General features: G+C 47.9%; 1 protein-coding gene across 10 annotated transcripts in view; it reads right to left on the minus strand.

Moving 5' to 3' along the window:
• UBAP2L (ubiquitin associated protein 2 like) overlaps positions 1–24,229 on the minus strand; it is a 79,813-nt gene that overhangs the window by 31,141 nt on the left and 24,443 nt on the right. For 4 of the 10 annotated variants that reach the window (XM_056852393.1, XM_056852397.1, XM_056852396.1 and 1 more), the window contains exons 9-16: positions 23,304–23,378; positions 17,881–17,933; positions 17,698–17,783; positions 15,980–16,148; positions 9,709–9,922; positions 6,246–6,523; positions 3,905–4,077; positions 1,872–2,061 (exon numbers count right to left, since the gene is read on the minus strand). In XM_056852393.1, coding sequence (XP_056708371.1) covers positions 1,872–2,061; positions 3,905–4,077; positions 6,246–6,523; positions 9,709–9,922; positions 15,980–16,148; positions 17,698–17,783; positions 17,881–17,933; positions 23,304–23,378 — 1,238 coding nt within the window. The remainder of the gene's footprint in view (positions 1–1,871; positions 2,062–3,904; positions 4,078–6,245; positions 6,524–9,708; positions 9,923–15,979; positions 16,149–17,697; positions 17,784–17,880; positions 17,934–23,303; positions 23,379–24,229) is intronic. The other 6 variants (XM_056852395.1, XM_056852398.1, XM_056852394.1 and 3 more) reach the window with 2 other exon arrangements.

The following is a 24,229-nucleotide window of genomic DNA, read 5'->3' on the forward strand; positions in this document are numbered from 1 at the left end:
CATCTTGCTTGTGGGCTTCCTAGAGGCACCTGGCTGGCCACTGTGTGAACAGACTGCAGGACTTGATGGGCCTTGGTCTGATCCAGAGTGGCCTTTCTTTATGTTCTTATGTGATAACAATGGCGGGAGGACTGCAAGAACTTGCTGAGGTGCTCAGCTCTGCTCCGTGGTCCACCCTGAGCCAAGATTCGTTCTTGTAGTTCACCCGCTGTCATTCTTTGGGGTTCCTGTAGCAGAAGGGGCATGAGGGTATATTCTCTGTTTTGTTCTCATGACCTGCCGATATCAAGAGAGATTTCAATCAAACTGTTTTCCTTCACCACTGGGATGCTTACTGACTCTGAGCCCCTCAATGGAAAAGAACCTTTTCACTCTTGGCCTTACATCTGCCCAACCCAGTATCCTGCTCCTGGCAGTGGTCAGGTACAGATTACTTAACTTTCAGCTTAGAATCCATTTTCATGTGCCCTCAGCTAGAAGGCACACCCTTAAGTATCTGGGTTAGATGCCCTGCACATGGGAATAGTGACTGATATTGAGCCTAAGAACGTACATTTTTATGCTCTTATACTGAGCCTGAACATCCACCTATTTATTTATTTTTATTTTGCAACATATTTTACACCCCCACCCCTTCTGTACTCATACAGCCACTATGGCAGCTAACAAATTAAACACATAATAAAATCTCCTCCTAAAAGCCATTAAAACCAGACCTAAAATAAATAAACCTGTAAGTTGACACCACTCCTGGTAGTGGTAGTTCCACAGATATCCATCTCAAAATAAAAACGTAAAACTGAACTTAAAGTGAAGAGCGCTTGATCTTCAATACAATGAAGTCATGTCTCTTTCTCTCTGAACCTGGAGGGTGAGACTGGCAAGGAGGGCACCTCTGAGCATGTGCCAAGTGCTTCTTTCCATTACCACCCTCTGCCTTTATCTGTTAGGAGGCAGAAATTCTGGGTAGAAACACAGAAACAAAGAGCTGGAAGGGACCTCAAGAGCCATCTAGTCCAACTCCTTCACAAATTCACAACTACTTCTGCCCCACACTCCCCCAGTGACCCCTAATTTTGCCCAGAAGATGGCAACAAAAAACCTCTGGGATCCCTGTGCCAATGTGGCCTGGAGGAAAATCCTTTCCTGACCCCAAAGTGGTGACCAGCATTTCCCTGGAGTGTAAGAAAGGGCCACGAGAGCCGAGCTCTGGCTCATCCCTTCCTGCCCTCCCTATCATGAGGTCCTCTCAACCTTCCTGTCAGATGGCCATCTAGCCTATGGTCAAAAACCTCCAAAGAAGGCAGAATAGAATAGAACCATAGAGTTGGAAGGGACCACCGGGGTCATCTAGTCCAACGCCCTGCACAATGCAGGGAATTCACAACTACCTCCCCCCGTCACACACATACCCAGTGACCCCCTACTCCATGCCCAGAAGGTGGCCAAGGTGCCCTCCCACTCATGATCTGCCGAAGGTAATAGAATCAGCATTGCTGAAAGATGGCCATCTAGCCTCCGCTTCAAAACCTCCAGGGAAGGAGAGCTCACCACCTCCCGAGGAAGCCTGTTCCACGGAGGAACCGCTCTGTTAGAAAGTTCTACCTAATGCCTAGATGGAAACACTTCTGATTTAATTTTAACCCGTTGGTTCTGGTCCGACCTTCTGGGGCAACAGAAGAGAACTCGGCATCCTCCTCTCTGTGACAGCCCTTCAAGTACTCGAAGATGGTTATCATATCCCCTCTCAAATCTTCTCCTCTCAAGGCTAAACATACCCAGCTCCTTCAACCTTTCCTCATAGCACCTGGTCTCCAGACCCCTCACCATCTAGGGGGAACCAACACGAAGCCCTCCAGAGCGACTCCTACCTTGGCCTGGGTCAAGTCTTTCTGGGGTGAGGAGGAGATGGAGTTCGGGTATCGCCGGGTCTGGGTGGATCTCTGCTCGTACAGTGGTCCCTGAGCGCTGTTCTGGGAGGTATATGTTGCTGTAGGCATGGTGCTGCTCTGGTAACCAGACTCCTGGGTCTTGTTGGACGAAATCGTGGACAGAGACTCGCTGGGGGAAGAAGGAGAAGCGCACACGGTTGAGATTAACAGGCCTGGTAAAGGGCAGCAGAAGGGCAGCTGGAAAGACTACGAAATCCCCGCTCTGTCTGTGTAGTGGTTTCCATGATGTGTGTGCATGTGTGTTAAGTGCCGTCAAGTAGCTTCTGACTCATGGCGACCCTATGAATCAGTGTCCTCCAAAACGTCCTATCTTTAACAGCCTTGCAAATTGAGGGCCGTGGCTTCAATTATAGTCGATCCATCTCTTGCTGGGTCTTCTTTTCCTGCTGCCCTCAAGTTTTCCTAGCATGACTGTCTTTTCCAGTGACTCTTGTACTTTGGTCACATTATGAGAAGACGACAGCCTCGGTTTAGTCATTTTAGCTTCTAGGGTCAGTTCAGGCTTGATTTGATCTAGAACCCACTGATTTGTTTTTTTAGCAGTCCACGGTATCCGTAACACTCTCCTCCAACACCACATTCCAAAGGAATCTACTTTCTTCCTACCAGCTTTCTTCATTGTCCAGCTTTCACACCCATATAGAGTAATAGGAAATATGATGGCATGAATTAACTTGATCTTGGTTGCCAGTGGCACCTCCTTACACTTAAAAATCCTTTCTAGCTCCTTCATGGCTGCCCTTCTCGGTCTCAATCTCCTTCTGATTTCTCAGCTGCAGTCTCCCTTTTGGTTGATAATGGAGCCAAGAAATACAAAGTCTTGAACAATGTCAATTTCCTCATTGTCAGGCTTAAAGTTGAGTAATACCCCTGTAGTCATTACTTTTGTCTTTGTGATGTTCATGATACCAGTGACATTTCCATGATACCAGTGACATTTTGCACCGCTAAATTTTACTACCTTTTTAAAGCTATATACTGGAAATCTGGAGCGAGAAACCCACTGTCCGAGCACTGCAGGCAGCGGGTCAGCCACCAACCTCTGCATGACCAAATCTGCCAGTGAACCCAGTACTTGCTGTAGCATACGTTGTCCCCCCTTTATGGCTATCGGGGAGCCAGAAAGGGTCTACTAGTATGCAGCTGAACCCCAGGAATGGTCCCTCAATTCCCCTGTAGCTACCCATCCCTGAGTTCTCCTCCTTCTATCCTACTGTTACCCTAAACAGGTTTGACCCTGGTGCTGTTGAGCCAATAAACCACACCAAAGGGGCGAAAGGAATAAAAATTATTTCTGTGCACACAAATAAGGTTCCCCCCCCCCAGCTCAAGGGGCTGTTGAAGGACAGAAGCGCACCGTAACTGTTTGCTTCTGGACTCTTGCTCTTTTCTACTCTTTGTTACAGGGGACCCTGACTGCTTGCCAGGGCTGGTTTTTGGCCCTGTGGGGCACATAGTTGAGCACCGTTGTTTTAAATAGTTGGAATTGTTTTAAATTGTTTTAAACTGGAATTTGAAATTTTAACTAGAATTAGACTGTTCTGTATATTGGTTAAATGGTGTTTTACATGATATGAACCGCCCTGAACCCGGCCTAGGCCGGGGATAGAGGGCGGTCAATAAACCTAAAAATAATAATAAAAAAAAACGAGACACGGTGGGAGCACAAGCACTCAAAGAAAAAGCTGACAGATGACCATCTAAGCTCTTCTTTAAAACCTTCAGGGAAGCACTTACCACCTCCCAAGGAAGCCTGTTCCACTGAGGAACCACTCTGTTAGAAAATTCTTCCTAATGTTTAGACGGAAACTCTTTTGATTTAATTTCAACCCCTCCACATCATAATGCAGCTGCGGGATGAGCTGCCCGTTCCTTATACGAGAGGAGTCTCGCCCTTGCCGTGGCGCAAGAGCGTACCCCGCCCCCCCCCCGGACATGAGCAGGGGACTCACCTTGCTGTACTTGTGTACAGGCTGCTCGGAGGCTGGCTCACGGAGGCACTCGTGGCCGGAGCAGGTTCGTACTCCGAGAGGACGGGCTCTGAACCGAACTGCAATGCCCCGAACTGCAAGTTGAGTCCCGAGATATCCGCGGAGCCAGGCATTTCCACCGCCAAAGCAGGAATCTGGGGATGACAGGGAGGACTGTCACTACGGCAAGTGCGCAGCGCTGGGCTGAGCTCGAGGCTTCTCGTTTTGTGAGTCTCTCAACAACGCGCTGGTGCTCTCATAGCAAAGGGGGTCCGAGTCTATGGCCGAGGAGAAGCCGTGCCAATAGGTCTAAACCTGCCATGCAGGCCAGACAAGGAACAAGCAATACTCACTGAAGACAAGAGAAAGACTGGCTGTGGAAGAGAGAGTTAAATTGTGTAGTTAAATTGTGGAACTCCCTGCCCCAGGATATGGTGATGGCTGCCACCTTGGAAGGCTTTAAGAGGGGAATTGATATGTTCATGGAGGAGAGGGCTATTCATGGCTACTAGTCAAAATTGATACTAGTCATGATGCATACCTATTCTCTCTCCAGGATCAGAGGAGCATGCCTGTTATATTAGGTGCTGTGGAACACAGGCAGGATAATGCTGCTGCAGTTGTCTTGCTTGTGGGCTAGAGGCACCAGTTTGCCACTGTGTGAACAGACTGCTGGACTTGATGGGCCCTGGTCTGATCCAGCATGGCCTTTCTTACGTTCTTATGGAGGAGAGGGCTATCCATGGCTACTAGTCAAAATTAATACTTGTCATGATGCACACCTATTCTCTCCAGTATCAGAGGAGGATGTCTGTTATATTAGGTGCTGGCAGGAAAATGCTATTGCAGTTGTCTTGTTTGTGAACTTCCTAGAGGCACTGTGTGAACAAACTGCTGGAATTGATGGACCTTGGTCTGATCCAGCATGGCCTTTCTTATGTTCTTCAAGGCAAGAGACATTCAGAGGTGGTTGGCCATTGCCTGCCTCTGCATAGCGACCCTGGACCTCTTTAGTTTGACTTGCCTACCTCATTTTCCAACCTACCCTACCCCCATCTCTTCTGGATGAACTTCTACCCCAACAGCCATTTTTTAATAAGGCCACACATCGGCACAGCTAGGAGTCATTGCCAGATATTCCTGGAATTGTGTCCCATGAACACTGGCAACATCTGCTGCCAGGACTGTCCACGCCAGACATTGGAAATCCAACATAGTTCCAGATATTACAGAACGGAGTAGCAAACTTCATCACTTTGCATTAATGGCCAGACTAACTCACTTGTTAAAAATGAACTCAGTGGATGAATTTATGATAAGATGGCAACCCTTGTACGACTACTACTCACGTGCCATGAATACTTATTAATAACAAAGAGCATAGAGATATTGTCGAAGGCTTTCACGGTCAGAGTTCATTGGTTCTTGTAGGTTATCCGGGCTGTGTTGCCGTGGTCTTGGTATTTTCTTTCCTGACATTTCGCCAGCAGCTGTGGCAGGCATCTTCAGAGGAGTAACACTGAAGGACAGTGTTACTGTCCTTCAGTGTTACTCCTCTGAAGATGCCTGCCACAGCTGCTGGCGAAACGTCAGGAAAGAAAATACCAAGACCACGGTCACACAGCCCGGATAACCTACAAGAGCCAAAGAGCATAGAGAATTATTTTAGAAACTGTTTAGTGAATGTTTATAATAGTGTTTACATGGTTAAGAAGAATGATGATATTCTGATGTGATGACATTTCAGACTGTGTAAAGTGAAGGAGAAGGAGGATTGGTTTTTATATGCCAACGTTCTCTACCACTTAAGGGAGAATCATATTGGCTTACCTTCCCTTCCCCTCCCCACAACAGACACCCTGTGAGGTAGGTGTGGCTGAGAGAGCTCGAAGAGAGCTGTGACTAGCCCAAGGTCACCCAGCTGGCTTCATGTGGAGGATGAGTGGGGAAACAAATCCAGTTCACCAGATTAGCGTCTGTCACTCATGTGGAGGAGTGGGGAATCAAACCTGGTTCTCCAGATGAGAGTCCACCGCTCCAAACCACCGCTCTTAGCCACTACACCACGCTGGCTGTCAAACAGGTTTCATCTTTTTCCCCTAATCCCTTTTTTCTACTTTTTGTACCACTTATAAAAACAATTTAAAAAAAAGAACCCGGAACTGAACCCGGAACCTAGGCAGCAACCTTCACACCATGCTCAATTCCCAGATTTCATTGCCGCTTGGCAATGCTTGGCATTGGCACACTGAGTTCAGCCCCATGCGCACTTCCGGCCAAGTCGCCCCCCCGGCGCATACTGGGGTCCTCGGCCACCCCCTACCTTTGATGTCAAGGACGCCTTCTTTTTCTGCTGCTTCAACTTCTGCTGGGCCGGCTGAGGGCTGGAGGACTGGTTGTCCGAGGAGCCGGGGGACATCTGAGGAACCGGGTTGGTTTTGCTAGCCAGGGGGGACGAGGGGGGCGCCGGGGCCACGACGGAGGCCGTCACCACAGGCGGCTTGTCCTGCAGGAACACGTCCATCATGGTCGAGGTGGGTGGGAAGGCCTGGCGCTTGGTGAACGGGCTGTGCACTGTGGAATCCGACGAGTTCTTCAGATCTGTTGAGCCAGAAGGAAGGAGAAGGGTCAGCACAGCTTTTAGAAGAGGAAGAAGAGGACGAAGAAGAGTTGGTTTTTATATGCCGACTTTCTCTACCACGTAAGGAAGAATCAAACCGGCTTGCAATCACCTCCCCCTTCCCACAACAGACACCCTGTGAGGTAGGTGGGGCTGAGAGAGCTGTGACTAGCCCAAGGTCACCCAGCTGGCTTCATGTGGAGGAGTGGGGAAACAAATCCAGTTCACCAGGTTAGCCTCCGCAGCTCATGTGGCGGAGTGGTGAATCAAACCCGGTTCTCCAGATCAGAGTCCACCGTTCCAAACCACGGCTCTTAACCACTACACCATGCTGGCTCACCACAGTCATGCTTAGGCAGGGCGGATTTGATTTAAATCAAATCGATTCAAATCACTGGTCAGTAAGACTAGATTTTCATGATTTAAATCACTAGTGAGTTAGACTATATTTAAATCATGGTTTTCTATATAAACAGCACTTCTCATGATGTTATTTCATTCGGACCACCAGGCCTTGCATTTCTTTGTTGCTTTTCGTTGTTGCAGTGTTTGCATTTTGCACATCATAGAATAGAATCATAGAGTTGGAAGGGACCATTAGGGTCATCAAGTCCAATCCCCTGCACGCAGGAAATTCACAACTACCTCCCCGCCACACCCCTAGTGACCAGAAGATGACCTGCCTTACCCACATGTAAGAAACATGTGCCTACCTTACCCACAGGTAGGGAACTTCATTAAAATATTTCCAAACTGGGTCTCTTTTGCAGCCTGACAATTACAGGTTTTCTCCTCCAAGGAGAGAACAACATGATAAACCTCAGGCATTACACGCAAAGATCGCAAGGCTTGTGAAGAATTCTGCTCAAAAGGTTTCACTACCATTTTTTTAGATGAATAGCTGTTAAATCTAGGGAAAGGAATACTCCTAAGCGCCGATCAAAACTGAGTGAAAGCACCGCCTCTTCTAAACTCAAATGCACAGGCATCCAGATCTTTTAATCACAGGGGAACGTGGCCTCAAAGAAAGAGCTGGTTTGTTCCAAGGACCCCAGATGGAGGGCCAGCTACGAACCAGCGGGAACCAACTCTGCTGGTGAACTTGGTACTTGCTTTGGCATACGCTGTCCCCCCTTTATGGCTATGAGGGAGCCAGAAAGGGTCTACTGGTATGCAGTGTGCTGCAGATGGTACATGCTGCCCTGCTTACGAGAGCAGCTGGAGTCCTACCCAGAATGCCCTCTTCCACTGATGAAGAACAGATCTCCACACATTAAGATCAATCACATCCATCTCACAAAGCCACGTCAACCAGTAGAAATGAGAACATAAGAAAGGCCACTCTGGATCAGACCCAGGTCCATCAAGTCCAGCAGCCTGTTCCCACAGTGGCCAACCAGTGGCCTCTAGGAAGCCCACAAAAAAGACGACTGCAGCAGCATTATCAAGCCTCTGTTCCAAAGCACCTAAAATAATGGGCATGCTCCTCTGATCCTGGAGAGAATAGGTATGCATCGTGGCTAGTATCCATTTTGACTAGTAGCCAAGGATAGCCCTCTCCTCCATGAACATGTCCACTCCCCTCTTAAAGCCTTTCAAGTTGGCAGCCATCACCACATCCTGGGGCAGGGAGTTCCACAATTTAACTATGCCTTGTGTGAAGAATGAAGCCTTTGCTGCTCAATCAAATGCCTGGAGCCCATTCAGACATCGGGGGGGGGGGGGAAGAGAGAATCCTGGAGGGTGGAGTCCAGCTAGGGCTTTACCGCTTTATGATGCACGGGCACTAATAGAATGGTTTAATTTCAGTAATACTCTGATCTTGGAAAGCTCTCTCTATTGTGGCCCCCACTTTGTGGAGAGGCCTGCTTGAGGAGGTCAGGAGGGCCCCTGCGCTTCTGCCGTTCCACAAACTTTGTAAAATGGAGCTGTTCAGGAGAGCTTTTCCATACGGGTAATAGGGTTACTGTAACAGTATGGTTCAGGAACGTGCTTTATAAAGGAAAAGTAATTGTGGACCACAGAAGAAGAGGAGTTGGTTTTTATATGCCGACTTTCTCTCCTTTTTGAGGAGAATCAAACTAGCTTACAATCTCCTTCCCTTCCTCTCCCCACAACAGACACCTTCTGAGGTAGGTGAGGCTGACTGAGCTCAGAGAGAACTGTAACTAGCCCAAGGTCACCCAGCTGGCTTCATTGCTTATTACATCTCACCATATGAACTATTCGCTTGCCCTGTGCCATCCACTAGGGGTCTCAATGACAAAGGCAGACTATAAATAAACAAACACGCCTATGATGGAAGAAGAAGAGTCGGTTTTTATATGCCGACTTTCTCTATTACTTAAGGAAGACTCAAACCGGCTTACAATCACCTTCCCTTCCCCTCCCCACAACAGACACCCTGTGGGGTAGATGGGGCTGAGGGAGTTGTGATTAGCGCAAGGTCACCCAGCTGGCTTAAGTGGGGGAAAGCAGTGGGGAAAAAATTCCAGTTCACCAGATTAGCCTCCACCGCTCACGTGGAGGAGTGGGGAATCAAACCCAGTTCTCCAGATCAGAGTCCACCACTCCACACCACCGCTCTTAACCAGTACACCACGCTGGCTCTCAAGGAAGGCTCTCTTCATCACCCCAACCTCTCTCCAGGCATAGGGTCTTCTGTGTGGAAGAGCACGCTTTTAAATGTCCCCTAGCATGGAAGTCCCACCGGCCCAGACTGTGGGCCTTGCCCCTTTTGACACTGTACTCTTTGCATCCAACAAAACAGGTTCACGCTAAGCAGAGCCTCCACTGCAGCACCTACACAGTGCGGTGTAGTGTTTAAGAGCGGCAGACTGTAATCTGGAGAATCGGGTTCGATTCCCCACTCCTCCATGTGAAGCCTGCTGGGGTGACCTTGGGCAAGTCACAGTTCTCTCAGAACTCTCTTGGCCCCACCCGCTCCACAATGGTATCTATTGTGGGGAGGGGAAGGGAAGGCATTTGTGAGCTGCTCTGAGATTCCTTAAAGATAGAGAAAAGTGGGGGTATACAAAACCAACTCTTCTTCCTCTGCTTACAAAGTGCCACCTGGCTCTCTCTCCGCTCATGTCTTTTCAGGATGCCTGAACTGGCTCTTTGCAGGAGCCCTGGGGCCCAGCCGCCCCGGAGCAGAGCCCCTTACCGTACTGCACAAGCGAGGAGGACTGGGTGGTGCCGCCGATATCCCAGGAGGTGGCCGCGGTGCTGCTCCCGGTCGGCTGGGGGTGCTGAGCCGCCAGCTGAGCCAAGGCCTGAGCCGTCTTGAACTGCTCGAGGAACTGCGAGCCCGTGGTGGGGGTGGCAGCGGTGCCTTTCGCCTCGCCGACATCACTGAACCCCTTCCCCAGCATGCTCACCTGAAACCACACAAAGGAAGAACGGGGGCTATGGTGGGGCTTAGGTGCAGGAGCGAGGAGCGCCTTTCCCCCAATTGACTGGCAGATAGAATCATAGAGTTGGAAGGGACCACCAGGGTCATCTAGTCCAACCCCTGCACAATGCAGGAAATTCACAACTACCCCCCGCATCCCCGGTGACCAGAAGACAACCAAGATGCCCTCCCTCTCATCATCTGCCTAAGGTCACAGAATCAGCATTGCTGACAGATGGCCATCTAACCTCCTCTTAAGAACCTCCAGGGAAGGAGAGCTCACCAACTCCAGAGGACGCCTGTTCCACTGAGGAACTGCTCTGACTGTTAGAAAATTCTTCCTAATGTTTAGACGGAAACTCTTTCAACCCGTTGGTTCTGGCCCGACCTTCTGGGGCAACAGAAAACAACTCGGCACCATCCTCTATATGGCAGCCCTTCAAGTACTGGAAGATGGTTATCATATCCCCTCTCAGTCTTCTCCTCTTCAGGCTAAACATACCCAGCTCCTTCAACCTTTCCTCATAGGACTTGGTCTCCAGACCCCTCTGCTTAAAAAGCCTCTTTGAAAAAGCCTGTGCCCTTCTTCTAGGGAGGAAATGAACCAAAAAGTAGAGTGACCCCCCACCACTGAAGACAGGAAGTTTGGAACTAAGACCTACCCTCCTTGACTGGTTGGCAGGAATCATCCCATGCTAAGATGCCTGCCCCCTCAACAGCAAGAAAACAGAGTTTCCTTTTGTGGATTAAGGTTGCTCGTTTTTAGAATCTGAGCGGATTTATTGCCAACTGCCTTGGAAGCACCTTTGCATGGTTGATTCCTGCCAACCCAATATCAAATCAGATGATACAACTACTTCCAAGTTGCAAATATTAAGAGCAGATGATATGAGGCAAGCCAGTCCTCCTCTCAGCCTCCCGCCTTTCACACCCTTTTGGGCCTCTCCTGAGTGACTGCGGTTTCACACATGCCGAATAATGCACTTTCAATCCACTTTGCAGCTGGATTTTACTGTGTGAAATGACAAAAATCCACTTGCAAACCATTAAAGTGCATTGAAAGTGGATTATTTAGTATGTGTGAAATATCAGTAATATCTCCTGGAAAATCTATTGGATTACTTGACCAAATCTCCTGTAATACTATAATGTCAAATGTAGACAAGAAAGAGTTGACCTCAAGGAAAAGGTGTTTTGTTTTCCAACCAGCCTTATTCCAACTTACTATTCTTATATTTTGGGGGTATTGTCATTGACTTCCAGATATATCATTTTCAATTGGGTCAGTTGAAAAGGCAACACTAGGGTTAACAAAATATTGTCGAAGGCTTTCACGGTCAGAGTTCATTGGTTCTTGTAGGTTATCCGGGCTGTGTGACCGTGGTCTGGGTATTTTCTTTCCTGACGTTTCGCCAGCAGCTGTGGCAGGCATCTTCAGGAGTAACACTGAAGGACAGTGTCTCTCAGTGTCAAGTGTGTAGGAAGAGTAATATATAGTCAGAAAGGGGTTGGGTTTGAGCTGAATCATTGTCCTGCAAAAAGTATCAAAGGTAATGTGCTAATCATTGTCCTGTAAGTATCAAGATAATGTGCTAATGAGGGTGTGGTATGTTAATATGGAACCATTGTATCCTGAAGTGATCTGTTAATGTGTGAAATCCAAAACTAATCCGCGTGGCTATTGTGGACTGTAGTCTTTGTTAGTCTGGAGGTTTTCAGGACAGGAAGCCAAGCCTTATTCATTCTTAAACTCTCTTCTTTTCTGTTAAAGTTGTGCTGATGTTTATGAATTTCAATGGCTTCTCTGTGCAATCTGACAAAATAGTTGGTAGAATTGTCCAGTCTTTCAGTGTCTTGGAATAAGACCCTGTGTCCTGTTTGTGTCAGTCCATGTTCAGCCACTGCTGGTTTCTCAGGTTGGCCAAGTCTGCAGTATCTTTCATGTTCTTTTATCCTTGTTTGTATGCTGCGTTTTGTTAACTAGGGTTAACAGATCGTATTTGAACTTTAGGTTCAAGGGGAATTGGTGCTGGTGGGTCGGGTAATGAAATATCCTAAGATGCCCGCCCCCTAAGAGCAAGAAAAACATAGTTCCCTTTTGTGGATTAAGGTTGCTCGTTTTTAGAATCTGACTGGATTTATCGCCAACTGCCTTGGAAGCTTATAGAAGCAGAAAGGCAGGGCGTAATTTATTTAGTTATAGCCCGCCCTCTCCAGACAAGGCCAGGCTCAGGGCAGGAAACATCACTTAAAATATATCAAAAAATTAACAGCAAAATTAATGATAATTCTAAAATTAAATAAAACCACAATTAAAAACCTTTAAAATCCAGATGGCGCCTATGTTAACCCATAAAGCCCGGACTAAGCGGCAGGCCACCCCCAATTAACAAAAATAACACACAAATGAGGGGGGGGGGAGTAGGGAGGCCAGCAAAAGATGATACCTGCGGGCTGCCCTCAACTGTAGGCCTGGCGGAAAAGCTCTATCTTGCAGGCCCTGCGGAACTCTTTAAGGTCTCGCAGGGTCCTGATGTTGCCAGACAGAGCATTCCACCAGGCCGGCGCCAGTGCTGAAAAGGCCCTGGCTCTCGTCGAGAACAGCCACACACTCTTAGGGCCAGGGACCACCAGTAGGTTGTTATCTGATAATCATAAAGGTCTTCGGGGGGTATACCAAGAGAGGTGGTCCCGCAGATACGAAGGTCCCAGGCCATGTAAGGCTTTAAAGATCAAAACCAGCACCTTGAACTTGATCCGATACTCCAGCTGGAGCCAGTGCAGTTGACAGAGCACTGGCTTTATATGCTCTCGGGGTGAGACCCCTGCAAGGAGTCTCATCGCCCCATTCTGTACCAGCTGGAGCTGCCGGGTCAGTCTCAAGGGCAGCCCTACACAGAGCAAGTTACAGTAGTCTGGCTTAGAGGTGACTGTTGCATGGATCACCATGGCTAGATCAGGGCGGGAGAGATAAGGCACCAGCTGCTGGGCCCGGTGTAGATGGAAAATGCTGTTTTGACCACAGCTGCGACCTGGGCCTCCATAGACAGGGAGGCATCCAGATTCAAACGCAGACGCGGTGTGTTACCTGTGAGGTCCCCTTGGACAATGGGCGGCAGTCGGAGAAGGAAAAATGCAGATGGGAAACGGAGCATCTCGCTCCCCTCCTCAATTTGAAAAGGGCATCAATCTCCAATAACTACAGTACTCTCTGAAGCGGTAAGCAATGAGATCAACTCTTTTCTTGATGAGTTTGCAAGTTGACTGAGAGTTGGTGTGATTTTTAACTGTAACCAAACTCTGTCACTTAGATCCATCTTGGACACTTGGTTGAAACAGTTACAGAAAATAGTTAGATTAATTGCTTTTTAATAGACGTTAAGAGTTGCGGTTGATCTTATCTTGCTATTATCAGATATATCTCATATGCAGCTGCTGACTAACTTATTTGCCCTTACATTGCTTATCTCATTTAGTTATAACCAATCAGGTATCTAGACTTAACCACATGATTGTAATAGATCAGATTTAGAGAGAGATAAGATTGATATTTTTCTATAAATATGCACTCCTGTGACAAGCAAATTAGATTTCTCTGGCTGGAAGTTTCAGAAGAAGAATTTTCTAACAGTTAGAGCGGTTCCTTGGTGGAACAGGATTCCTCGGGAGGTGGTGAGCTCTCCTTCCCTGGAGGTTTTTAAGAGGAGGTTAGATGGCCATCTATCAGCAATGCTGATTCTATGACCTTAGGCAAATCATGAGAGGGAGGGCATCTTGGCCATCTTCTGAGCATGGAGTAGGGGTCACTGGGGGTGTGAGGGGGGAGGTAGTTGTGAATTTCCTGCACGGTGTAGGGGGTTGGACTAGATGACCCTGGTGGTCCCTTCCAACTCTATGATTCTATAAACGGTGAGATCTCTGGGTGAGATTTTTGGGTAAATTGGGCTTTTTTGATAATTCCTAAAAACAGCTCTTGGGTGGGAGACCACCAAGGAATATCAGGGTTGCTACAAAGAGGCAGGCAATGGCAATCCACCTCTGTTAGTCTCTTGCCTTGAAAACCCTATGAGTTTGCCATAAGTCGGCTGCGACTTGACGGCACTTTACACACGCACAGAACCAGTGAGGGGGGAAGAAAGCTGAAACCCAATTCGCTTTTTAAAACTAATTCTTGCTATAATATGATTAAGCAATACTAGGAACTTCAACCATTTTAGTCATTATCTTCAATGCTGGACCATACAAAGGCTTGTCCTAGGCAAAGATTCACATCCCATAATGATAGATCACAAAGGGTGTTAGTCTATCAGTAGCAGTAGAAAAGAGCAAGAGTCCAGTAGCACCTTAAAGACTAACAAAATTTCTGGCAGGGTGTGAGTTTTCATGAGCCACAGCTCACTTCTTCATACAGCTAGAATGTGAGTCCATCTATCCTTAAGTAGAGAAGCGTCTCTATTGGTGTCTGAAGAAGTGAGCTGTGGCTCACGAAAGCTCATACCCTGCCAGAAATTTTGTTGGTCTTTAAGGTGTTGCTGGACTCATGCTCTTTTCTACTGCATGTGTGCTGAGAGAGTTCTGAGAGAACTGTGACTAGCCCAAGGTCACCCAGCAGGCTTCATGTGGAGGAGTGGGGAATCAAACTTGGTTCTCCAGATCAGAATCTGCCGCTCTTAACCACTGCACCGCACTGGCTCTCTGCCTTTGGTATTACTGTCTGAAAAGGTAGTAGAAAAGAGCAAGAGTCCAGCAGCACCTTAAAGACTAGTGAAATTTCTGTCAGGGTATGAGCCCTTGCACAAAGATGCCCAAGAAACGACACCATTTAAGCAGCACATACCGTAATTTTCCGTGTATAAGACGCCCCCGTGTATAAGACGCCCCCTATTTTTTTAACTTAAACTTTTTAAAAATAGGGGTCATCTTATATGCGGGGGCGTCTTATAAGGCAAAAGAGTCCTGTCACCCTGGCTGCTGGGCAGGGCGACAGGACTCTGCTGGCTCTCTTCTCTGCCCAACAGCTGTTGAAGCGAGCGGGGGAAAAGAAAGGTGGCCCTGGCCGCCCGGCATTCAAACCAGGCCCCATGGGCCCCGCCCCATGGGCAGGGTGGGCGGCGACCCGTTTGAACGGCAGCCGGCCATGGCCACCAGCCTCTTTCCCCGCTTGCTTGCTTCTAGAGAGGGGGAAAGAGGCTGGTTTGAACTCAGGGAGCGGTCTGAACGCCGGGCCGGCCAGGGCCAGCAGCCTCTTTCCCCCTGCTCTCTAGAAGCGAGCAAGTTGGGAAAGAGGCTTCTTTCCCGCTCGCTTTTCTGCCAGTCAGCTGACTGGGGGGGGGGAGAGAAAAGAGAGCCAGCGAGGTCGGCTGTAGCTGTCGGCCCGCCCATCATGGGCTGGCCGGAAGCAACAGCAGTATTCCATGTATAAGACGACCCCCTAATTTTGGAGCTTATTTTTAAATAAAAAAGGGTCGTCTTATACACGGAAAAATATGGTATTTTGCTCCATTGTGAACACTATGATGCCAGAAATCATTTAATTACTCCCCTCCTATCTCATTTGTACACTCTTACACCTCTGAGGCCTCCTTGGTAGAATATCTACTGGAAGATAGGGTGACTTATATTTCATAGCAAAATTTTGATCTTATGTTTGCTGGAAACGGAAGGCATTTATAAAGAACAAAGACCTTATGGGCAAACCTTCTGATTAATTAGTATGGACGCTGTAAGTGGGATGCTGTAAGAGATGCTGTAAGTGGGAGCTGTATAATTTTATAATAGGATGCATTTTTTAAAATATATTTTATGCTGGCCTTTGGCTGCAATAAATAAATTTGATTTGACAATGTTTAAGCGACTAGATTTGGACTTCGATAACCGCTCGTTTTGCTCTGTGAGAGAAAGGAGCCCCGATGGAGTCGTCGGACCGGGTATCATATCCCACTGCGCAAGGCAAAGCTTTGAGCAAAGGACAGGCCCCACACCCACGGAAGCAGTCTCACCCTCCCGGCCAGTAACCCGGCGGGAAAAGCACACGTTTCCTTACCATGCCGTGGTGAGAGAAGGTGTTCCCCGAAGCGGGCTGGGATATAGTGCTCTGCTTGGAATTGCTGAACACCAGGGGCTGGCTGATTGTCGGGGCCTGCGAGGAGTCCAGGCTGGGAGACTCGTTCTCCAGAGAAGGGGTCTTTCCCAACAGCACCGCAAGGTCGATTCTAGGCGAAGGAGGGAAGAACTGCTGAGGTTAGCAAAGACCGCTGGGTTGGGGGCCTCCCCTCCTATTCATCACCAAAGCTCACTCTTCCCCACCCCCCCTTCTCGTTGGCTTCCTAGAGGAGGCATTCAATATCTATTGGAGAAGATTTTTTCCTTGGTTCAGTTTGCTGCTCATCTGGCTATGCTGCTTGCCATTTTGGGGTGTTTTTTTAAAAAGGCATTGTGTAGGACATTTCTGTCCCATATTGTGATTTTATCAGATTTTGGGCTGCCTTGTTTTCAAAACGGAGGACATGTTTTAAGAAATAAGCATGCATGAAACCTTAAGAAAATAAGAAAGGCCAGGCTGGATCAGACCAAGGCCCATCAAGTCCAGCGGTCTGTTCACATAGTGGCCAACCAGGGCCCTCTAGGAAGCCCACAAGCAAGACGACTCCAGCAGCATCCTCCTGCCTGTGTTCCACAGCTCCTAAGATAATAGGCATGCTCTTCTGATCCTGGAGACAATAGGGATGCATCATGACTAGTATCCATTTTGACTAGTAGCCATGGATAGCCCTCTCCTCGATGAACATGTACACTCATAAGAAAGTAAGAAAAGCCATACTGGATCAGACCGAGGCCCATCAAGTCCAGCAGTCTGTTCACACAGTGGCCAACCAGGGGCCTCTAGGAAGCCCACAAACAAGACGACTGCAGCAGCATTCTCCTGCCTGTGTTCCACAGCACCTAATATATTAGGCCTGCTCCTCTGATCCTGCATCATGACTAGTATCCATTTTGACTAGTAGCCACGGATAGCCCTCCCCTCCATGAACATATCCACTCCCCTCTTAAAGCCTTCCAAGCCTTCCTCTTAAAGCCTTCCAAGCCTCTGCTTGGCATGAAGAAGGTCCCAGGTTCAATCCGCGGATTCTCCAGTTTAAAAGGACCAGGCAGCAGGTGATGTGAAAGTCTTCTGCCTGAGATCCCGAAGAGCCGCTGCCGGTCTGAGTAGACAATACAGACGACTTTGATGGATCAATCACCTGATTCAGTATAAGGCAGCTTCATGTATGTATGTTCAGGTATCCCTCCATCCCAGCACATTTTTAAACACTTGTGAGAACTCAGGAAACTGCATCGGGCATATGTGACTTAGAATCATACAATCATAGAGTTGGAAGGGACCACCAGGGTCATCTAGTCCAACCCCCTGCACAATGCAGGAAATCCAAAACTACCTCCCCCCCACATACCCCCAGTGACCCCTACTCCATGCCCAGAAGATGGCCAAGGTGCCCTCCCTCTCATGATCTGCCTAAGGTCATAGAATCAGCATTGCTGACAGATGGCCATCTAGCCTCTGCTTAAAAACCTCCAGGGAAGGAGAGCTGTGACTGGCCCAAGGTCACCCAGCAGGCTTCATGTGGAGGAGTGGAGGGATTTAACCCGGTTCTCCAGATTAGAGCCCACTGCTCCTGACCACTGCACCACGCTGGCATTCCACGGGATCCAACTCTCTTCCAGAACTGAAATGACGCTACGTTTGCAGACAAAATGAACCACCTCTGTCCAGCAGTGATGGTCACGTTTTCCGCGGGCAGAGGCACCGAAGAGACGTTGGACGCAGTGAAGATCTTGGTCTCTGAAAGCTGGAGGGGGAGACAAGAAAAGTAGGCATCAGGGGGGCTACGTCTGTGTGGGCGCGGAGGAAGGAGGAAGCAGAGTAGGAGGGGAGGGTGTACCTACATCTTCATTCCAATCCTCAGTCCCCCACTCCTCCGTCGCTGTCCTCCACGCGCCTGCCGAGAAAGCAAGAGGTGGTACGTGAGCGCGTCCCGCCGGTCTCTCGGAAGAAGCTGAAGGGAGGAGGTTTCTCAGGAGCGTTGCAAGCAGCTAAGCAGGGTTTGCGCCCCCTCGCCCAGACAGACACAAGTTCAGAGGGGGGAAACCGGCACACCACACAAGCTCCCCACCCCCAATCCCTCCCCCAGCCAACACCAAAGCAAAGAGGTTGGACCCTGGAATCACCTTGGAGGTGGGGGTGGGTTTGCTCTCCTTGACCCCGCCAAGAATCTCGGGCCCTCCGAAGGAATTGCGGGGGCGGCCGGACTGTTTTATGCATCTGCCCGGCCGCATCGCCGCTTGCTCTTCCCCTCCACACCCCACGGATCAGAAATACTACCTCTGCATTTCTCCCTCTCCCCCATAAAATGTCCCTGTGCCTATCCCTACAAAATGGAAAAGCCGACAGCTCCCTCGGCTGAAGTCAAGCTGAGAGGAGACTGCTAGGGGTCCCTCTGGAGGTCCCTCTAGAGGTGGCGCAAACGTTAAGAATGGGGAATTGAATAATGTTTGCTTCCTCTCTTGCTACATAAAGACTTTTTTAAAAATATAAAAAACAAATTTGATAGCGGTAAAACCTCAAGCATCTGGTCACCCGCATCTCAACTCAGGGCCACTTCTAACCACTAGGATTCCTTCCCTCCCTCGATACCGGGATGGGCAGACTCCGGGGCACAGCAAGCTCATTTCAGGGTCCAGGGGAAGGCAGAAAAGTGGAGGCAGGCACAGAGGTCACATCACATGACCGTGGGCGCAAAAACCACCTGTCAGTTCCTGCAAGCCATTTTTTAAGCCCACGCGGCGGGTTGACCAACAGACGGGAAGCAGCAGGGGAAGGGGAGGAAACGCACACAACCAGCGAGGGGTTAAATCTTGGCCGGCTTCTACCAAGCAAGGGACGGAGTTCCACCCGTCACCCCGATACCCTGCTAGGCTGAAATGTTTTCCCTTGGGTGGTATCAGCCTACGAGGGCCCCGATATTCTAGCAAGATCCCAGCACAAACCCCAAGTTCCCAACAAGTGTGGTGGGGGAGAAGACACATAAAAAAGGCCATGCTGGATCAGACCAAGGCCCATCAAGTCCTGCAGTCTGTTCACACAGGTGTCTCTAGGAAGCCCGTAAAAAAGACGACTGTAGCAGCATTGTCCTGCCTGTGTTCCAAAGCAGCTAATATAATAGGCATGCTCCTCTGATTCTGGAGAGAATAGGAATGCATCATGACCAGTATCCATTTGGACTAGTAGCCATGGATACCCCCCTCCTCCATGAACATGTCCACTCCCCTCTTAAAGCCTTCCAGGTTGGAAGCCATCACCCCATCCTGGGGCAGGGAGTTCCACAATTTAACTATGCATTGTGTGAAGGAATACCTCCTTTTATATGTTTTGAATCTCTCACCCTGCAGATGACCCCGCATTCTAGCACAATGAGGGAGAAAAGCTTCCACACAATGCATAATTTTTTAGGCCTCTATCATGTATCCAAGTGTGTGAAGATTTTTTAAATATAAGACAATATACAGCATTAGACGTACATACCGTGTTTTCAAGGACACGTTTATAATTTTTCAAGGACACGTTTATAATTTAAGTGTAATTCTGTCCACAAATATATACTATGGGAGTTCAATGTTTTCAGCACCATGAACACATGAAGCTGCCTTATACTGAATCAGACCTTGCTCCGTCAAAGTCAGTACTGTCTACTCAGACCGGCAGCGCCTCTCCAGGGTCTCAGGCAGAGGTCTTTCTCATCACCTACTTGCCTAGTCCCTTTAACAGGAGATGCCGGGGCTTGAACCTGGGACCTTCTGCATGCCAAGCAGAGGCTCTATCACTGAGCTACGGCCCTTCCCCCATAAATACCTCACTAACCAAATACGTTCAGTTTTCTTGTGACTGTATGAAGACTATCCCTCACCAAATACTACATGACTTCTTCTATTTACTACAAAATGTATGCTTTCCATTTTCAAAACTATTTTGATAACCCTCAGATGGAAAAATCGTGATACATGTGCTAAGGCAGCAGACGGGGCCATAGCTTGTGGCTTCCTCTCTAGCACTGGGTATAGAACCATAGAGTTGGAAGGTGCCATAGAGGCCATCTAGTCCAACCCCCTGCTTAATGCAGGATCAGCCTAGAGCATCCCTGACAAGTGCTTGTCCAGCCTCTGTTTGAAGACTGCCAGTGAGGAGGAGCTCACCCCCTCCCTAGGTAGCTGGTTCCACTGCCAAACAACTCTTACTCTAAAACAAAAAAAAGTTTCCTAATATCCAGCTGGTACCTTTCCATCCGCAATTTAAACCCATTATTGCGAGTCCTGTCCTCTGCTGCCAACAGGAACAGCTCCCTGCCCTCCTCTAAGTGACAGCCCTTCAGATACTTAAAGAGAGCAATCCATCAGCCTTTTCTCACAGGATATATTTCCTCATAGGATACATTTCCTCAAAGTATATATTTGCAGTGTTCCCATCACCAGCTACCCAATTCTTTAGCTTTAGATACCAGGGACTGACCTTCTGCGTTCATAGTAGGTATTCTACCAATGAGCTATAGCCCCTCTTCAAATATTAGTTGTAACAAAAGTTCAAAGAAATTGTGGGACATGTATTGCAGTACACATATAATGAGCAAAAACAAAACTGTTGATAATATTACACAACACCACAACAGTAAACCACAACAGTGACTGTATGCCAGCTGATGTCCCGTTTCAATATCGCTTCTTTGGTCTGTAACCGTGGGATTCTACAACAAACAAAAAATATACCTTCACGTAATATATACATATAACTAATTTATAACCAGGTTGCACAGAATGTACTGTAGCTATTATCCAAACTGAAGAAATTAACCTGGTTGTATATTTGTCCAAACAAGATATCAAAACGGAATTATATGTGTACCGCAATACATGTCTCATAGTTCCTTTGAACTTTTGTTAAGACTATTTTGTATGTTCTTGTAGAAGCTACAATTTGTTATAAAAACGCCTTGCAACCTTTGGTGCTGACAACCTTTTTTCTTCTTCTATCAGAGGTTTCTCCCTCCTCTTCTTTTCCCTCTTCAAATAAATATGCCAAATAAGATAACTATATATGCTAACCAAGAAATGAATGATACATTTTATTTGTCCAAGCACTAAAACAAGGTTGAATTTGCTAAGTACAGCATAATATCTTTTAACAATTTTTTTTAACACATTTTTTTCTCCCTATGATTTTGGAAATTTTACATCACTAAATTAGAATCCCTCTGGCTTTGGAAATTTTATCAAAACGTTTGTTTCTTCAGCCATAATTTGGGACAACAGGTGTTTTTTTTAGGAATGCAGACCCAAAAAAAATTTCTTCAAAACTTCTAGGATGCTGGATTTTAGTCCTAACTACACAGGAACCAAATCATTGCTGTGGAGATGTTATGACAACGGTGCGTGCCTGCAAAGTATTGTTTTAATGCCATATCAGAAAGTTAAAGAGCACACGATTATCATTTTCATTAAAGGTCAGGAGTATGGTTATTATTCTGGAAAGCTGTTCGAAAAAATCAAAACAATATTCCTGATACTTAATGAAAACTATAATCTTGACCCTCCTGACCACCCCATAGAGGATTAAAAGGAAAATCTCCTCCCATCCAGAGGTAGCAAGAGTGGGGAAAGAGAAGGGAAGGGTCCCTTGCTGGAGAGCTAGAGTGGTACAGTGGTTAAGAGTGGTGGACTTTAAGCTGGAGAACCGGGGTTGATTCTCCACATGAGCGGCGGACTCTAATCTGGAGAACCGGGTTTGAGTCCCCACTCCTCCCCATGAAGCCTGCTGGGGTGACCTTGGGCTAGTCACAGTTCTCTTAGAGCTCTCTCAGCCCCACCTACCTCACAGGGTGTCTGTTGAGGGGAAGGGAAGGTGATTGCAAGCCGGTTTGATTCTCCTTAAAAGGTAGAGAAAGTCAGCATATAAAAACCAACTCTTCTTCTTCTTTAAAGATTAAAGGGCCGAAGTGCTGCTGACGAAGAAGTGTTTAATTTTTAAAGGGCCATCGTTTTCTAGGGAAAGCCCTGGCCTAAGTAGGGCCTTTTAAAGTTTAAAGCGCCTATGCACCAGGAACCAGCTAGGGGAAGTAAAAACTGAAATGTAATAAAATAAAGAAAGAAACCCTGCGAGGCAGGTGAGGCTGAGAGTATGGGACTAGCCCCAGGTCACCCAGCGAGCTTCCAATGGCAAAATGGGGGTTTGAACCTGGGTCTCCCAGTTCCTAGCCCAAATCTCTAACACCACACTGGCATGCAGTGGTAGCTAAATGGGACTCAGATGTAAAGAGGTGGCGCATCTACCGTTAGCCACTTCGAAACTTTGGAGAAAGTTTCAACAAAAATACTAGGTTAGATCCAAAGCACTGTGAGTGGTGCACAGAATGAAATTCCTCCGCCCCACAGCTGCATTAACCCCCTGAAACACTTCCTTTGGAGGTCAAAAGGCACCTGACCAGCATGAAGAAGAAGAGTTTTTTATATGCCGACTTTCTCTATCACTTAAGGGAGACTCAAACCGGCTTACAATCACCTTCCCTTCCCCTCCCCACAACAGACACCCTGTGAGGTAGCTGAGGCTGAGAGAGCTGTGAGTAGCCCAAGGTCACCCAGCTGGCTTTGTGCGTAGGAGAGGGGGGGGAAATCCAGTCCTCCAGATGAGCCTCCGCCGCTCATGTGGAGGAGTGGGGAATCAAACGCGGCTCTCCAGATCAGAGTCCACCGCTCCAAACCACTGCTCTTAATCACTACACCACGCTTGAGCCACAATATGGTAGTTTGCGGCAGGAGAGAGGAACTGGTGAAAATTGCTGCCGCCCCTCCTCCAGCAGGAGTTTGGATCCAATCCACAGGGGACAAAAAGTGGGGGACCTACTGCTGTCATTCCCTCCCCCCTTGTGAACTCCCCAGAAGCATGGGGCTGCCCCAAATGGCCTCCCGCAGCCAGTCAAGTTCTTACATCGTACGCTCGAAAGGACAAAAAGAAGGAAGCCAACCACAGGATAGCCGTGGAGGGTGCAGATAAAGCAAAATGTAGTTCTCCTTCATATCCCCCCCCCCAGCTTTCAACTCTCTTCCCTTAAAAAAGGCAGGTGGGGGTGGAAGAAAGGGAGGGGGTCACAGCATTAGTAAAAGCACAAGCAAGAACGCACAAATATCCATTAAGTGAACGGGACAGAGATGGAAAGAGATGAAAAGGGAAAGGAACAATGACATATCCACAGATATATTCCAAGTTCTTTTTTTAAGGGGGAGGAAGAAACACAAAAAAAGAGATCCGGGGGCTGTTTGTGCACCTGGATTTCTCGTACCAGGAGCAGTGTCAAATTTTCGGGGATAATTTGACCCCTCACCCCTAATGTAATCAACTCCTGAAATGAAAACAGAAATAAGAAAAGAAAAAACAAAAAAAACCAACAGTGAAAATTTCATACGTGGAGAAAATGAGGAGGTGCCGCCCCCCCACCCCCCTTTCACCCTCCCCGTCACCCGCGGTACCTGTGGATATTGTTAAACTTAAAAGAAAATATACATACTTAAAACATTGCTAACTAAATAATGAGAATGTGAAATGAGGTGTGCATTTTGTAAAGCTGCGAATGCGGAAACCAGCTCCCTGGGTCGGGGGGGGGGGAGGGGAAATCTACTGATCAGAGATGTTCAGACAGTGACGTTTTCCCCGCTCGTTGCCCATTTCCACTTCACATGCAGTGCCCGACTACGACTCTGCCCTCTGAGTGTCCCCTCCTGGCAACAGACACATTCAATTTCAACAAGGTCCTTCCTGTTACTGGACACGAACCGTAGTTTGCCAGTTCAGATCCAAAGCAAACTCTGGCTTGCGTGCGAAAGGAAAAAAACTTGTGGAATCAAGAGCACTGGGAAGGAAGAAGGGAGCCGGAAGCTTTTAACCTTAGCACCAAATCATTGCTCAGTGTTCCATGAGAACTGATCCTTTCCATTCAGAAGGATCTAAGACTGACAGTCCGTCCCCTCCCACGGACAGGAATAGCCTCTATTCAAGGCAGATGCGAGTTTGTTTTGCCGAGAAAAGGAACCTGTTTTCCCTCTTGCAGAAGAATCGTTAGCTATGGAGCTGCTAGGACCGCCCAAAAAACTGTGTTAACCCCTTCCCACCTGGGCCATGGAGAAGCATATTCCCTCTGTACTACATGAGGGCTGGGGGCGGAAATGGCAACAATGGAGGATTAAAGGGGGCAGG

This window comes from Euleptes europaea, chromosome 7 (assembly GCF_029931775.1).
Source record: "Euleptes europaea isolate rEulEur1 chromosome 7, rEulEur1.hap1, whole genome shotgun sequence".
NCBI classification, from domain to species: Eukaryota; Metazoa; Chordata; class Lepidosauria; order Squamata; family Sphaerodactylidae; genus Euleptes; species Euleptes europaea.